General features: G+C 43.2%; 1 protein-coding gene across 4 annotated transcripts in view; it reads left to right on the forward strand.

Moving 5' to 3' along the window:
- LOC111952366 (zinc finger RNA-binding protein) overlaps positions 1-16,328 on the forward strand; it is a 38,498-nt gene extending 22,170 nt beyond the window's left edge. For 2 of the 4 annotated variants that reach the window (XM_023970960.2, XM_023970962.2), the window contains exons 11-19: positions 5,237-5,366; positions 5,514-5,749; positions 5,930-6,101; positions 7,133-7,307; positions 10,497-10,609; positions 10,795-10,890; positions 11,089-11,200; positions 11,943-12,040; positions 12,912-16,328. In XM_023970960.2, the coding sequence (XP_023826728.1) occupies positions 5,237-5,366; positions 5,514-5,749; positions 5,930-6,101; positions 7,133-7,307; positions 10,497-10,609; positions 10,795-10,890; positions 11,089-11,200; positions 11,943-12,040; positions 12,912-13,085 (1,306 nt within the window). In that variant the 3' untranslated portion in view covers positions 13,086-16,328. The remainder of the gene's footprint in view (positions 1-5,236; positions 5,367-5,513; positions 5,750-5,929; positions 6,102-7,132; positions 7,308-10,496; positions 10,610-10,794; positions 10,891-11,088; positions 11,201-11,942; positions 12,041-12,911) is intronic. The other 2 variants (XM_023970961.2, XM_070435118.1) reach the window with 1 other exon arrangement.
- Positions 16,329-16,625: the final 297 nt, after the last annotated feature.

Below are 16,625 nucleotides of genomic sequence, written 5' to 3' on the forward strand. Positions count from 1 at the left end.
GCACAGTATTGTCTTTTATCGATGGCAGTTATGATATCATTTAGGACCTTGAGCGTGGCTGAGGTGCACCCATGACCAGCTCGGAAACCAGATTGCATAGCGGAGAAGGTACGGTGGGATTCGATATGGTCGGTGATCTGTTTGTTAACTTGGCTTTTGAAGACTTTAGATAGGCATGGTAGGATAGATATAGGTCTGTAACAGTTTGGGTCCAGTGTGTCTCCCCCTTTGAAGAGGGGGATGACCGCTGCAGATTTCTAGTCTTTAGGGATCTGACGATACAAAATAGAGGTTGAACAGGCTAGTAATAGGGGTTGCAACAATTGCTGCAGATAATTTAAGAGGGTCCATATTGTCTAGCCCAGCTGATTTGTAGGGGTCCAGATTTTGCAGAACATCAGCTATCTGGATTTGGGTGAAGGAGAAATGGGGGAGGCTTGGGAAAGTTGCTGTGAGGGTGCAGAACTATTGACTGGGGTAGAGGTAGCCAGGTGGAAAGCATGGCCAGCCGTAGACAAATGCTTATTGAAATTCTCTATTGTAGATTTATCGGTGGTGACCGTGTTACCTAGCCTCAGTGCAGTGGGCAGCTGGGAGGAGGTGCTCTTATTCTCCATGGACTTTACAGTGTCCCAGAACTTTTTGGAGTTTGTGCTACAGGATGCAAATTTCTGTTTGAAAAATGTAACCTTTGCTTTCCTAACTGCCTGTGTATATTGGTTCCGAACTTCCCTGAAAAGTTGCATATCTCGGGGGCTATTTGATGCTAATGCAGAACGCCACAGGATGTTTTTGTGCTGGTCAAGGGCAGTCAGGTCTGGGGTGAACCAAGGGCTATATATTTTCTTAGTTCTACATTTTTTGAATGGGGCATGCTTATTTAAGATGGTGAGGAAAGCACTTTAAAAATATAACTAGGCATCCTGTACTGACAGAATGTCAATATCCTTCCAGGATACCCGGGCCAGGTCGATTAGAAAGGCCTGCTTGCTGAAATGTTTTAGGGTGCTTTTGACAGTGATGAGGGGTGGTCGTTTGACCGCGGACCCATTCCGGACGCAGGCAATGAGGCAGTGATCGCTGAGATCTTGATTGAAAACAGCAGAGGTGTATTTGGAGGGCGAGTTAGTTAGGATGACATCTATGAGGTTGTTTATGGTTTTAGGGTTGTCCAGGTAGACGAGATTAGAGCATTGCAGTAGTCTAATCTAGAAGTGACAAAAGCATGGATTAGCTTTTCTGCATTTTTGGATAAAAAGTTTCAGATTTTTTGCGATGTTATGAAGAAAAAGCTTTTCTTGATAATATTCTTGATATGTTCTTCAAAGCAGAGATCAGGGTCCAGAATAACGCCGAGGTCCTTCAGTTTTACTTGAGACGACTGTACAACCATCAAGATTAATTGTTAGATCCAACAGAAGATCTCTTTGTTTCTTGGTACCTAGAACTAGCATCTCTGTTTTGTCCGAGTTTAAAAGTAGAACATTTGCCGCCATCCACTTCCTTATGTCTGAAACGCAGGCTTTCAAGGTAGGCTATTTTGGGGCTTCACCATGTTTCATTGAAATGTACAGCTGTGTGTCATCTGCATAGCAGTTAAAGATGACATCATCAAGAGAGGTAGTGTGTGTGTACAGTTGAAGTCGGAAGTTTACATACACTTAGGTTGGAGTCATTAAAACTCGTTTTTCAACCACTCCACAAATTTCTTGTTACCAAACTATAGTTTTGGCAAATCACTTGTGACATGCACAAAGTAGATGTCCTAAGTGATTTTTCCAACAATTGTTTACAGACAGATTATTTCACTTATAATTCACTGTATCACAATTCCAGTGGATCAGTAGTTTACAAACACTAGGTTGACTGTGCCTTTAAACAGCTTGGAAAATTCAAGAAAATTATGTCATGGCTTTAGAAGGGTATGATAGGCTAATTGACATAATTTGAGCCAATTGGAGGTGTACCTGTGGATGTATTTCAAGGCCTACCTTTAAACTCAGTGCCTCTTTGCCTGACATGCTTGACATAAATAATTCTGACATTTCACATTCTTAAAATAAAGTGGTGATCCTAACTGACCTAAAACAGGCAATTTTTACTAGGATTAAATGTCAGGAATTGTGAAAAACTAAATGTATTTGGCTAAGGTGTATGTAAACTCCGACTTCAGCTGTGTGTGTATATACAGTGGGGAGAACAAGTATTTGAAACACTGCCGATTTTGCAGGTTTTCCTACTTACAAAGCATGTAGAGGGCTGTAATTTTTATCGAAAATCACATTGTATTATTATTATTAATAATTTAGTTTTTATTTAAAAAAATGTTTAATCCCATTTTCTCCCCAATTTTCGTGGTATCCAATCGCTAGTAATTACTATCTTGTCTCATCGCTACAACTCCCGTACGGGCTCGGGAGAGACGAAGGTCGAAAGCCATGCGTCCTCCGAAGCACAACCCAACCAAGCCGCACTGCTTCTTAACACAGCGCGCCTCCAACCCGGAAGCCAGCCGCACCAATGTGTCGGAGGAAACACCGTGTACCTGGCCCCCTTGGTTAGCGCGCACTGCGCCCGCCCCGCCACAGGATCCCTGGAGCGCGATGAGACAAGGATATCCTCACCGGCCAAACCCTCCCTAACCCGGACGACGCTATGCCAATTGTGCGTCGCCCACGGACCTCCCGGTCGCGGCCGGCTGCGACAGAGCCTGGGAGCGAACCCAGAGACCTGGTGGCGCAGCTAGCACTGCGATGCAGTGCCCTAGACCACTGCGCCACCCAGGAGGCCCCACATTGTATGATTTTTAAGTAATTAATTTGCATTTTATGCATGACATAAGTATTTGATCACTACCAACCGTAAGAATTCCGGCTCTCACAGACCTGTTAGTTTGGCTTTAAGAAGCCCTCCTTGTTTCTCCCATCATACCTGTATTAACTGCACCTGTTTGAAACTCATTACCTGTATAAAGACACCTGTCCACACACTCAATCAGTCCACACTCCAACCTCTCCACAATGGCCAAGACCAGAGAGCTGTGTAAGGACATCAGGGCTAAAATTGTAGACCTGCACAGGCTGGGATGGGCTACAGGACAATAGGCAAGCAGCTTGGTGAGAAGGCACAACTGTTGGCGCAAATTATTAGAAAATGGAAGAAGTTCAAGATGACGGTCAATCACCCTCGGTCTGGGGCTCCATGCAAGATCTCACCTCGTGGGGCATCAATGATCATGAGGAAGGTGAGGGATCAGCCCAGAACTACACGGCAGGACCTGGTCAATGACCTGAAGAGAGCTGGGACCACAGTCTCAAAGAAAACCATTAGTAACACACGACACTGTCATGGATTAAAATCCTGCAGCGTACGCAAGGTCCCCTGCTCAAGCCAGCGCATGTCCAGGCCCGTCTGAAGTTTGCCAATGACCATCTGGATGATCCAGGAGGAGGAATGGAGAAGGTCATGTGGTCTGATGAGACAAAAATAGAGCTTTTGGGTCTAACTCCACTCGCTGTGTTTGGAGGAAGAAAGAAGGATGAGTACAACCCCAAGCACCATCCCAACCGTGAAGCATGGAGTTGGAAACATCATTCTTTGGGGATTTTTTCTGCAAGGGGACAGGACGACTGCACCGTATTGAGGGGAGGATGGATGGGGCCATGTATCGCGAGATTTTGGCCAACTACCTCCTTCCCTCAGTAAGAGCATTGAAGATGGGTCGTGGCATGACAACCCGAAACACACAGCCTGGGCAACTAAGGAGTGGCTCCATAAGAAGCATCTCAAGGTCCTGGAGTGGCCTAGCCAGTCTCCAGACTTGAACCCCATAGAAAATATTTGGAGGGAGCTGAAAGTCGTATTGCCAGCGACAGCCCCGAAACCTGAAGGATCTGGAGAAGGTCTGTATGGAGGAGTGGGCCAAATCCCTGCTGCTCAGTGTGTGGCAAATCCTGGTCAAGAACTACAGGAAACGTATGATCTCTGTATTGCAAACAGAGGTTTCTGTACAAATATTAAGTTCTGCTTTCTGATGTATCAAATACTTATGTCATGCAATAAAATGCAAAATTAATTACTTAAAATCATACAATGGGATTTTCTGGATTTTGTTTTAGATTCCGTCTCTCACAGTTGAAGTGTACCTATGATAAAAATTACAGACCTCTATCATGCTTTGTAAGTAGGAAAACCTGCAAATCGGCAGTGTATCAATACTTGTTCTCCCACTGTATATATATATTTGTGTGGTCCTAAACGTAACCTTGAGGAACACCGAAACTAACAATTGATTTGTCAGAAGACAAGCCATCCATGGAGACAAACTGATATCTTTTCGACAGATGAGATCTAACCAGGCACAAAGAACTTGTCCTTGTAGACCAATTAGGGTTTCCAATCTCTCCAAAATAATTTAGTGAACGATGTTGTCAAAAGCAGCACTAAAGTGTAGGAGCATGAGGACCGAGCAGAGCCTTGGTCTGACACCATTAAATGGTAATTTACCACCTTCACGAGTGTAGTCTCAGTACTATGATGGGGTCTGAAACATGACTGAAGCCTTTCCTATACATTATTTGTAGAAAAAGCTCAGGAAAGCAGCAACTCACTGCCTTCCTACAGCTTTTTCTACACATTTTGAGAGGAATGGGAGATTTGACATAGGCAGATTTGTATTTTAATAGTTATTTTAGTATTTAAAATATATATATATATAACAGGTCAAGGTTCGGCTTTTCCAAGAGGGGCTTTATTACTGCCACTTTTATTGAGTTCGGTACACATTCGGAGGATAGGGAGCCATTTATTATGTTCAACATAGGCTGGCCAAGCACCGGAAGTAGCTCTTTCATTAGTTTCGTTGGAATAGGGTCCACTATGCAGCTTGAGGGTTTAGAGGCCATAACTATTTTTGTGAATGTGTCCAATAGATAAAGGATTTAAAAACTTGAGTCTCTCCATTGATTCTAGGTCCTGACAGTTCTGTGCAGACTCAGGACAACTGAGATTTGAGGGAATACGCAGATTGAAAAAGGAGTCTTTAATTTGCTTTCTGTTGATCAAGAAGTTCTCTTGATTCCCCCTGCATAATCTTGCAAACTGCTTTCCAACTGTCTCAAAGACGTTTCCTTATCTCCTGATCAGCATTTTCACCTGACAGAGACGGGTATCTCAGCAGAAAAATCTACCCAGTCAGAATATTTAATAATCCTGTTCTGTATGTGTGCTCTGCCAGCCGCTATGAGGAGGGCATGTACTGGAGGAGGAGGGAGGAGGAGCAGCAGTTGTACTGGGGGGAGCAGAGGCACATGATGGCCCCCCCTCCGCTCATGAGCCGGCCCGGCATGCCAGTTCCCCCCCTACTGGTGAGAATCAATGATTCAATCTGTCATTGCTCGATTTACATGAACTTGATCACTAGAGTAAAACTGGTGTTTTAGCTTTTCCGTTTGTTTCCAGAAGTGGCTAGTTTTAAGAGGGCACCTGGTTTTATTGAGCTCCTTTCCCCTTAGCAACCTATGCGTCGGCCGGACTCCCCAGACGACCGCCACATCATGGCCAAACACTCCACCATCTACCCTGTGGAGGAGGAGCTGCAGGCGGTGCAGAGGATCGTCTCCCACACTGAGAGAGCCCTCAAACTGGTGTCTGTCTCCCTGCTGGAGAAAGAGCCTCCAGAGGCTGCTCCAGAGGCTGCTCCAGAGGCTGCTCCAGAGGCTGCTCCAGAGGCTGATGCTGGAGAGAAAGGGTAAGAGCTGTATGGGTCTGTACTTGTGCAGTATATCATTCACACAATGTTCTATACAACACATTTATACTTGAATGTTCTGTAACGCTGATCCCTCGTGGTGTGGGCCATGGGCATGTAGCCTGATCTGTAGCTTTTTCTTTACTCATCCTTGCTGGTCCTCTGATCCCTGGTGTATAGACTGGACAACCAGGCGGCCCGTATGCTGAAGGGGGTGATGAGGGTGGGCATCCTGGCCAAGGGCCTGCTGCTCCATGGGGATAGGAACGTGGAGCTCATTCTGCTGGCTGCCAAGAAGCCCACCCTCTCTCTGCTGAAGGACATCGCTGAGCAGCTGCCCARAGAAATGGCGGTAAGACCACAGTCAGCTTTCCTTTAGTGGAACCACTGTCTTTTGGGATCCACTGTTTATGAGATGGAGGTGGGATTTTCTACATGCAGTTGGACTTCACACCAGAAATATTAATCACATCAACCCTTATAAGCAGCCCCCCCCCCAATCATATTTGTTTGGCAAAGTGTCACAACAGAGGAAATCTGATCATTTTAAATACGAACCACAACTCTTGACTTCATGTCGTGAGGTTGTCATCAGGGCTAAAGTGAAAGAAATCGGCACCAACACTGGAGGAGGAACTAATTGGAAGATGACACTATCATTAATTATTAAAGGAGAGTGGATACAGATGGACATCAAGGCTATTCAAGACGAAACAGTTAAGGAGAGGACCTATACCAAACAGATTTGGCTTAAAGTACTTGTTTTCATTCAAATACTTTGGCTGCGCTTGATTGAGCTATGAGCTTGTCTGGCACAATGAAATAGTAAAAAAAAAAAAATACAAGTGCAAATTCTGCACGTCTGGCACTCCAAGCAGGTTCAATTAAATGTTCAAAGCATTTGAAAGAAAACAAATACTTGTTGAGCCCAGGTGTAGATTAAACTTGTGGTGTGAGTGTTGCATTTCCTTCCTCCCTCCTGAAGTTCTGCTACAATAAGTGTTTCATTAGTAGTGCATTTGACTGATCTTTAGTGCCACTGCCTGGTTATGACACCTGAACCCTACAGAGAGAGTGGGGCTATAGTTAAAATTTACTCCCCTAAGGTTACATAAAGCCATTGCTTAAAAACAACATTTCTGCCCATGTATTGACAATTACTGTCTAATTTTTAAAATGTAATTCTGCAGTTGTCCACAACTGCACAAGGTTATCTAAATTGGCCTTTTTAAAAGCTAAATGCAGCTATTGAGAAATTATTTGAGTATCTGGGGCCAAACACATTAATCCAGTGCCCTATCAAACTAATCCCCCCTGCCCCCCAGTCCATAAAGATAACCCCCTCCTCTGTAGTGAGTAATCCAGTGTCCTTTTAACCGGCAGCCATTTTCTGAAGATCAGTATGAGGTGAAGGCTCACCCTGAGGAAGCCAACATCGTGATTTTTTCGAGCAAGGAGCCAAAAATGCAGGTCACCATCTCTCTAACCTCGCCACTGATGAGGGAGGACCCTGCCCCTGACAAGGAGGAAAAGGCAGGAGACAAAGCGGCTGAGAAAGGTTAGAGAAGCCAAGCTTTCAGTCCAATAAATGCACTGTGTCTTCCAAACCTCAAGCTGAACAAAAAAAACTAAAATGGGACTTTTAACCAAGCACATAATGACTATTTCATCCAAATGTGGTAGATATCGTAGAATAATACTTTTGTTTCTCCCATCCCGGACACCGATGATATGAAGTGAATTGACTCACCATTTTGTTTCTGTCTCTTGTTTTAATTTATCCATTATTTGTAGTTCCAGTAGTCCAGTTTTTCACTTTCCTTTGTCTAATATGGAAATCTAAAGCCGGGCTCTCCGACCTTTCTATGCCATTAGGGTTTTTGTGTATGTTTCTCTGAACATGCCCAGATAGGCCCTATGAAACCATGACAACAATTTTTTTTTTTTGTCATTTAGCTGACGCTCTTATCCAGAGCCACTTACAGTAGAGTGCATACATTTTATTACATTTTTTACATACTGAGACAAGGATATCCCTACCGGCCAAGAGCAGACGCTCTTATCCAGAGCGACTTACGGTAGAGTGCATACATTTTTTTTTAAATTACATAATTACATACTGAGACAAGGATATCCCTACCGGCCAAACCCTCCCTACCGGCCAAACCCTCCCTAACCCGGACGGCGCTATGCCAATTGTGCGTCGCCCCACGGATCTCCCGGTTGCGGCCGACTGCGACAGAGCCTGGGCGCGAACCCAGCCCAGCCTGGGCGCGAACCCAGAGACTCTGGTGGCGCAGAGACCCAGAGACTCTGGTGGCGCAGCTAGCTAGCAGCTAGCACTGCAATGCAGTGCCCTAGACCACTGCGCCACAATGGAAGTACTGAGCTATGTGAAGATGATGCCCAGGGTTAAGGGTGCATTTAACACTTTTCTGAAATTAAATAATGACATTATTTTGTTACCATTGATTGCCATGTCTATTTCTGTCATGTAATTGGTCAATAGTTGCTAAGGGATTTCACAAGGTCCCATGGCCTTCCCACACTTCCATCTCTCATGCCTGCAAACTGAAACGGCATTATCAAAGTATTGATTGACATGGTGTTGGAGTGTAATTCTATCCCCACACAATGGTCTCTATTAAAGTTGGTACAAGATTTATGAATAGATTAGGCTGCAATGCAGTGCAGCACACTCTTAGAACCATTGTGAGATGTAAAACACTCCCTCACCTATTTGAGCTGATTTCACCTTTTTCTATTACTGTATACACTACTTGGAAAACAAATTATATTTCCCATTGCTTAAGTTGTGTTTGGGTTTGTTGATCAGTGTGTCTGCCTGTATCAGCAGACCTAGACAACCATACAGTATGTACATGTATATCCCCCTGTACCAGAGGATCTAACGCAGGGGTGGGCAATGTTTTTTGCTGAAGGGCCACATTGGGATTACCAAATTTTGTGGAGGGCTACGCAGATTCTTTTACGGACCGAATTGTTTGTCAAAAGCAATTTACGGGCCTGAAAAATGGCAGTTATTTGAAATATATACTACCGTTCAAAAGTGTGGGTCACTTAGAAATGTCCTTGTTTTTTAAATAAWYWTTTTTTTTGTTGTCCATTTAAAATAACAGCAAATTGATCAGAAATGCAGTGTAGACATTGTTAATGTTGTAAATTGTAGCTGGAAATGGCTGATTTAAAAAAAATATATATATAAAAAAAAAAAATATGAATATCTACAGAGGCCCATCATCAACAACCATCACTCCTGTGTTCCAATGGCACGTTGTGTTAGCTAATCCAAGTTTATCATTTTAAAAGGCTAATTGATCATTAGAAAACCCTTTTGCAATTATGTTAGCACAGCTGGAAAATGTTCTGATTTTAAAGAAGCAATAAAACTGGCCTTCTTTAGACTAGTTGGGTATCTGGAGCATCAGCATTTGTGGGTTCGATTACAGGCTCAAAATGGCCAGAAACAAAGCACTTTCTTCTGAAACTCGTCAGTCTATTCTTGTTCTGAGGAATGAAGGCTATTCCATGCGAGAAAGTGCCAAGAAACTGAAGATCTGGTACAGCGCTGTGTACTCCTCCCTTCACAGAACAGCACAAACTAGCTCTAACCAGAAAAGAAAGAGTAGGAGGCCCCGGTGCACAACTGAGCAAGAGGACAAGTACATTAGAATGTCTAGGTTGAGAAACAGACGCCTCACAAGTCCTCAACTGGCAGCTTCATTAAATAGTACCCGCAAAACACCAGTCTCAAYGTCAACAGTGAAGAGGTGACTCCGGGATGCTGGTCTTCTAGCCAGAGATGCAAAGAAAAAGCCATATCTCAGACTGGCCAATGAAAAGATTAAGATGGGCAAAAGAACACTGGACAGAGGAACTCTGCCTAGAAGGCCAGCATCCCGGAGTCGCCTCTTCACTGTTGACGTTGAGACTGGTGTTTTGCGGGTACTATTTAATGAAGTTTTATGGTTATTTCTGATCAATTTGATGTTATTTTAATGGTCCAAAAATGTGCTTTTCTTTCAAAAACAAGGACATTTCTAAGTGACACAACTTTTGTAATTTCTACTTACTTTCTATCTGGTTTTAGATGCACGAGTGGCCTGGAGTGTTTTTCTTTGGGTTCTTCTCCCAAATAACCCCCCCCCCCCCACACTCACACACACAACATTTTTTACTCAAACCTCCCTCGGGCAGGGTTGAATAGGCTCGTTGGCCAGTTCCTGCCCACGGGCTGTAGTTTGTCCACCCCTGCGGTAATGTCTACCACTTTTGCCACAACAGTCTCTAGGAACATGGAAGTATGGAAAGCCCCATGGTACTGCTTACTGTAGCTTATCTTGTGAAATTACTAAGAAGTTACCATTTGGCATTCCATATGTCTATTCAGTTTAATATGTCTGTCTATTGATAAATAGTATGACATGGCAATGGATGCATTAAGAACATCAAGTCCCAAATCAGAATTCCTTGAGTTCCCAACTTGACTGCATTGTACGCAGATTGTCTTACCATGGAAACGATTTGTGGGAAGACAGTCTGACATAATCATTTTGTTGAATTATCCTGTTTGTCATCTTTTGTTAATCAACACATCCAATGCAATCACTTAAAACATATTGAAATATCTCTCTGTTGTTATTACCGGGCCATAACCCATAAATCTATGTGAAACAGTACTGTAGGTGGCACTGCTGGACAGTCATATGAGTGATCGATGAGACAGTGTGTCCTTTCTCTCCTACTCTAGGGGTGCCTGAGAAAGACCCTGCTGATGTTCTGAACCAGAACAAGTGCCTGGAATACCTAGCTGCTCTGAGACACGCCAAGTGGTTCCAGGTAAAGACAATATGTACAATGGATCACTTCAAAGTAGCTGGAGTCCCGGATTGTGACGATGACAGCAATGGAGTTGGCCAAACGGCACAAACTGATCTGGGACTCAGGCTAACTCCAAAGTACTCCAGGCTAGCCTCTGTGTAACACTGTACAGTAACAGGTGTGTGTGTGTGTGGCATCTACAGGCTCGTGCCAATGGTCTTCAGTCCTGTGTGATCATCATTCGAGTGTTACGGGATCTTTGCCAGCGAGTGCCAACCTGGGGCAAGATGCCATCCTGGGTGAGGATGTTCTGTCTCAGTGTTAAGCTTTTCTAAGGAAGCTAGTTGATGATAATTTATGTTTTCGATTGTGTGAATTGTGTCTTACGTTGTGTGTGTGTGTGTGTGTGTGTGTGTGTGTGTGTGTGTGTGTGTGTGTGTGTGTGTGTGTGTGTGTGTGTGTGTGTGTGTGTGTGTGTGTCCTTTCCCTGTGTTCAGGCTATGGAGCTGCTGGTAGAGAAGGCCATCAGCAGTGCCACAGGGCCCCTCAGCCCAGGGGAAGCCATGCGTAGGGTCCTGGAATGTATCGCTACTGGCATCCTACTGCCAGGTGAGGGAGTTTTAGTATTAGTTAGGCAGGGTGGGATCACCCCACATCTATTAGTTAGGCCAGGTTCACCCACATCTATTAGTTAGGCCAGGGTGGAATCACCCCCACATCACATTGATCCCGTGTGGCTCAGTTGGTAGAGCATGGCGCTTGCAATGCCAGGGTTGTGGGTTCGATACCCCCAGGGGACCAGTACGAAAATGTATGCACTACTGGAAGTTGCTCCGGATAAGAGTGTCTGCTAAATTACAAATGTAAAAGAAATGTAACAGAAATGTAACATCTACTGTAGCTCTGTTTTGACCCACCTGGAGCACCTTTGTTCTCTAGTGCTTTCCACTGGTCATTCAGGGTCCAAGGGGAAACTTGCGGTTTGCACTGTACAGTGTGCTTTGTCAGCAGTAAACATAGCTCTGAACATGAAGTAAGTTGTACAAAGAGGTGGTATGTAAGCAGTGAGTGGAACAATCTAAATAATGTGGCAGTAGGATGTGTGTGTGTGTGATAGAGATCTCTCTCACTCTCACTCACACTCACACTCACACTCCCAGTACCAGTACCAGTCAAAAGTTTGGACACCTACTCATTCCAGAGTTTTTCTTTATATTTACTATTTTCTACATTGTAGAATAATAGTGAAGACATCAAAACTATGAAATAACACATATGGAATCATGTATTAACCAAAAAAGTGTTAAACAAATCTGTGTGTGTGTGCTGATTTTGTGTTCCTCTTTCTTAGATGGTCCTGGGCTGCTGGACCCCTGTGAGAAACACCAAACCGATGCTCTGGGGAGCATGACCAAACAAGCCAGGGAAGACATTACTGCCAGCGCACAGGTACGCTCACTACCCCACACTTACCATGTGATTGGTATAATCAACTTTAACATTTGGTGGTCTACCATCTTAGACTGGGAAACTGTGCTGCGTACAGAATACATTGAATATTAATTTTTGTAAAGAAATCATGGATACGGTGTGTGTGTGTGTGTGTGTGTGTGTACACACAACCTTTAAACCCCCTATGTTTCTTTGAGACTGAAAGGATAATCTCACTGAGATCAGTTCTAAAATTGAGTTGCACCCTCTTGCGCTTTTGCCCTCAGAACAGCCTCAATTCGTCAGGGCATGGACTCTACAAGGTGTCAAATGTTCCAAAGGGATGCTGTCCCATGTTAACTCCAATGCTTCCCACAGTTGTGTTAAGTTGGCTGGATGTCCTTTGGGTGGTGGACCATTCTTGATACACATGGGAAACTGTTCAGCATGAAAAACCCAACAGCGTTGCAGTTCTTGACACAGACCGGTGCACCTGGCACATACTAACATACTCTGTTCAAAGGCACTTACATTAGTCTTGCCTTTTCACCCTCTGAATGGCACACACAATTCTTGTCTCAATTGTCTCCAGGCTTAAAAATCTTTCTTTAACCTGTCTCCTCCCCTTAATCTACACTGATTTGAAGTGGATTTAACAAGTGACATCAATCAAGGGATCATAGTGTTGACATGGATTCACTTGGTCAGTCTGTCATGGAAAGAGCAGGTGTTCTTAAGGTTTTGTACACTCATATCCATCTAACTTAAACCCCTAGTTATTATGCTAGCTCTAATTACACTCCATTCGTCTTTGATTTTTACCCATTGATATGTGTGACAATGGAATGTGTTTGAAGTCCACTGATCCTCCTCTCGTCTCTGATTCCAGCATGCTCTACGACTGCTGGCGTTCCGTCAGATCCACAAGGTTCTGGGGATGGACTCCCTGCCGGCGTCCAAGGCCAGCGCTCGGAACCGCAAGCGCAGACGGGACGGGAGCGAGACGGGAGAGGGGGAGGTCAAGAAAGACAAGAAGGAGGATTCAGAAGAGGTGGATGCTTGATCTCTGACAGAGCAGTGTTAGCTTGGATGGCCATCTGGTTTTGCTTCTAATGTTGGCATGAGAATGATAGAGTAAAACAGAAACATATCAGCACCCAGGCAAGAGCAGGTTAGTAGTCTATACTGGCAGAATGTCACATCCTTTACTTTTAATTTTAATTTTCAGAATCTATATGAATATAACTGACTTAGTTGTTCTTTCACCAAGTCGCAACATTTATGTCTCCCCTAGAGGGAATGGGAGGGGAAAGGTAAAGATGATTTACTCTTAAAATTGTGCTGAAAATTGGCTTTAACGTCAGACTGACTTACTGAGGTTTCTAGGAGCTAATGACTGATAGCCTGCTCCCAGATCTGTATGTGCTTCATGACAACAATCATCAGAGGATTTTGCTAAAGCACATACTGATCTGGAACCAGGCTAAATGATTGCATCATTCCATTTCCAGAATATTTGCCCACTCAACTTCTGAAGCCCTCCCATTTACAGTACCTGTACCAACCACTGTTCCTTACATTGTTTTGTATGTACTGTAAGGACTTTTCCCCCCTGCTTTTCTTATTGAAGAGAAGATTTAATCCTTTATTGTACAGGCCAGTTATCATATACTGAAGACTGCAGGAGCTACTCATTTAGGTGCATATATTGGGTTTATTTTCATCCTGCCCACAGCTGGCAGTACCCAAGTAATCATCACTTCAGAGCGCAGCTGCACAGGACCAGATCGTAATGCCCATGGTCAATTTGGTTTGTCATTTGATATCGCTATGGGGTTAGTTAGGGACCATCAGTAAATTACACAATGTACATGGGACAACATTTAAAAAATATCAATAGCTCCAAATTTCAATGACTTAACATCAAACCAACTATACATTTTAGAAATGAATATACAAATATTGAAAGAATTTAAAGAGAACCCGGTGTGCAACATGACGTTATTGTCTCATTTACATTGTGTAATTTATTGACAGTCCCTAACTAGCTCCACAGACCGGCTATCCAAAGTCAACCCAACTTTGCCACAGTTGCACACTAGGCGGCTGAAGCGACTTGGTGAAAGAAGTTGGCTAACTTGCTAGCTAGACTACTTCGAGACATGGTTAGACTGTTTCAAGTTATCTAGAAGGGTGAGTGAATGTAACTGTACTGTTTTGGCATAGTAAAAGTACAAATACCAAATACCATGTTCAAACACAGACGAGTAACCCACATCAAAGCACGCCTCCGAAACCGTTCTGTCGCATTTCCTAATGAGACTTGAAACCAAGTTCAGCCCCCCTTTAAAGACAGACATGAGTACATTAAAGTAAGTTTTAAAAATGTACAGTTCATTGTGCCAAAACTGCAGGCAATGACAAATAAAATGTTAAAGCTGGAAAGAAACACTCTGAAAACAGCGCTTTGGAAAGCACTCTCTCTGTGTAGTCTAAAGATGTCTATAAATTTGTCAGACACCTGAAAAGAAAAAAATCTGCATTTTTGAAGATGTGATTGATTGCACCACAAAACGCTTTTAAGGAAATCACTGGGTTATAGAATATGTTTTGTGTAAGAGGAGTTGACAGATAGCTCCTATGTTGCACAGTCTGTCTAGCATGCTATGAGAATAAAGACCTTATGAAATGAGTTATTATATGCAGCCATATTCTTTGCATTTAAAAATCTGTCTTTTGTGGAGTGTGTTTGGAGACTTCATATAATTAATTGATTGGATTTACATAGCGCTTTTCTAGACAAACCAAAGCGCTTTACATATAGTTGAAATTGGAAGTTTACTTACACCTTAGCCAAATACATTTAAACTCAGTTTTTCACAATTCCTGACATTTAATCCTAGTAATAATTCCCTGTTAGGATCACCACCTTATTTTAAGAATATGAAATGTCAGAATAATAGTAGAGAATGATATATTTCAGCTTTTATTACTTTCGTCACATTCCCAGTGGGTCAGAAGTTTACATACACTCAATTAGTATTTGGTAGCATTGCCTTTAAATTGTTTTTAACTTTGGTCATACGTTTCGGTTAGCCTTCCACAAGCTTCCCACAATAAGTTAGGTGAATTTTGGCCCATTCCTCCTGACAGAGCTGGTGTAACTGARTCAGGTTTGTAGGCCTCCTCGCTCGCACACGCTTTTTCAGTTCTGCCTACACATTTTCTATGGGTTTGAGGTCAGGGCTTTGTGATGGCCACTCCAATATCTGGACTTTGTTGTCCTTAAGCCATTTTGCCAAAACTTTGGCAGTATGCTTGGGGTCATTATCCATTTGGAAGACCCATTTGCGACCAAGCTTTAACTTCCTGACTGATGTCTTGAGATGTTTCTTCAATATATCCACATAATTGTCCTCCTCATGATGTCATCTATTTTGTGAAGCGCACCAATTCCTCTTGCAGCAAAGCAACCCCACAACGTGAATCTGCCACACCCGTGCTTCATGGTTGGGATGGTGTTCTTCGGCTTGCAAGCCACCCCCCTTTTCCTCCAAACATAACGATGGTCATTATGGCCAAACAATTCTATTTTTGGTTCATCAGACCAGAGGAAAAAGTTTTAAAAAAACAAACAAAAAAAGTACGATCCAAAAAGTACGAGTTTGTCCCTATGTGCAGTTGCAAACCGTAGTCTGGCTTTTTTATTGTGGTTTTAGCAAGTGGCTTCTTCCTTGCTGAGTGGCCTTTCAGGTTATGTCGATAAAGGACTCATTTTACTGTGGATATAGATACTTTTGTAACTGTTTCCTCCAGCATCTTCACAAGGTCCTTTGCTGTATTGATTTGATCTTTTCGCACCAAAGTATGTTCATCTCTAGGAGACAGAATGCGTCTCCTTCCTGAGCCGTGTGACGGCTGCGTGGTCCCATGGTGTTTATACTTGCGTACTATTGTTTGTACAGATGAACGTGGTACCTTCAGGTGTTTTGGAAATTGCTCCCAAGGATGAACCAGACTTTTGGAGGTCTACAAAAAAAAATTCTGAGGTCTTGGCTGATTTCTTTAGATTTTCCCACGATGTCAAGCAAAGAGGCACTGAGTTTGAAGGTAGGCCTTGAGATACATCCACAGGTACACCTCCAATTGACTCAAATTATGTCAATTAGCCTATCAGAAGCATCTAAAGCCATGACATTTTATGGAATTTTCCGAGCTGTGTAAAGGTACAGTCAACTTAGTGTATGTAAACTTCTGACCCACTTGAATACTGATACAGTGAAATAACCTGTCTGTCAACAATTGTTGTAAAAATTACTTGACATGCACAAAGTAGATGTCCTAACCGACTTGCCAAAACTATAGTTTGTTCACAAGAAAGTTGTGGAGTGATTGAAAAACTAGTTTTAATGACTCCAACCTAAGTGTATGTAAACTTCCGACTTCAACTGTATTTAGTTGGAAGCTCACCTCATCCACAACCAATGTGTGACACCCACTTGGGTGATGCACAGTAACCGATTTGCGCCAGAATGCTCACCACACATCAGGTGGAGAGGTGAGGAGGAATGATATGCCAATATATATGGACTGACAGTTCTAA

Source organism: Salvelinus sp. IW2-2015, linkage group LG26 (genome assembly GCF_002910315.2).
Source record: "Salvelinus sp. IW2-2015 linkage group LG26, ASM291031v2, whole genome shotgun sequence".
Taxonomy (NCBI): Eukaryota; Metazoa; Chordata; class Actinopteri; order Salmoniformes; family Salmonidae; genus Salvelinus; species Salvelinus sp. IW2-2015.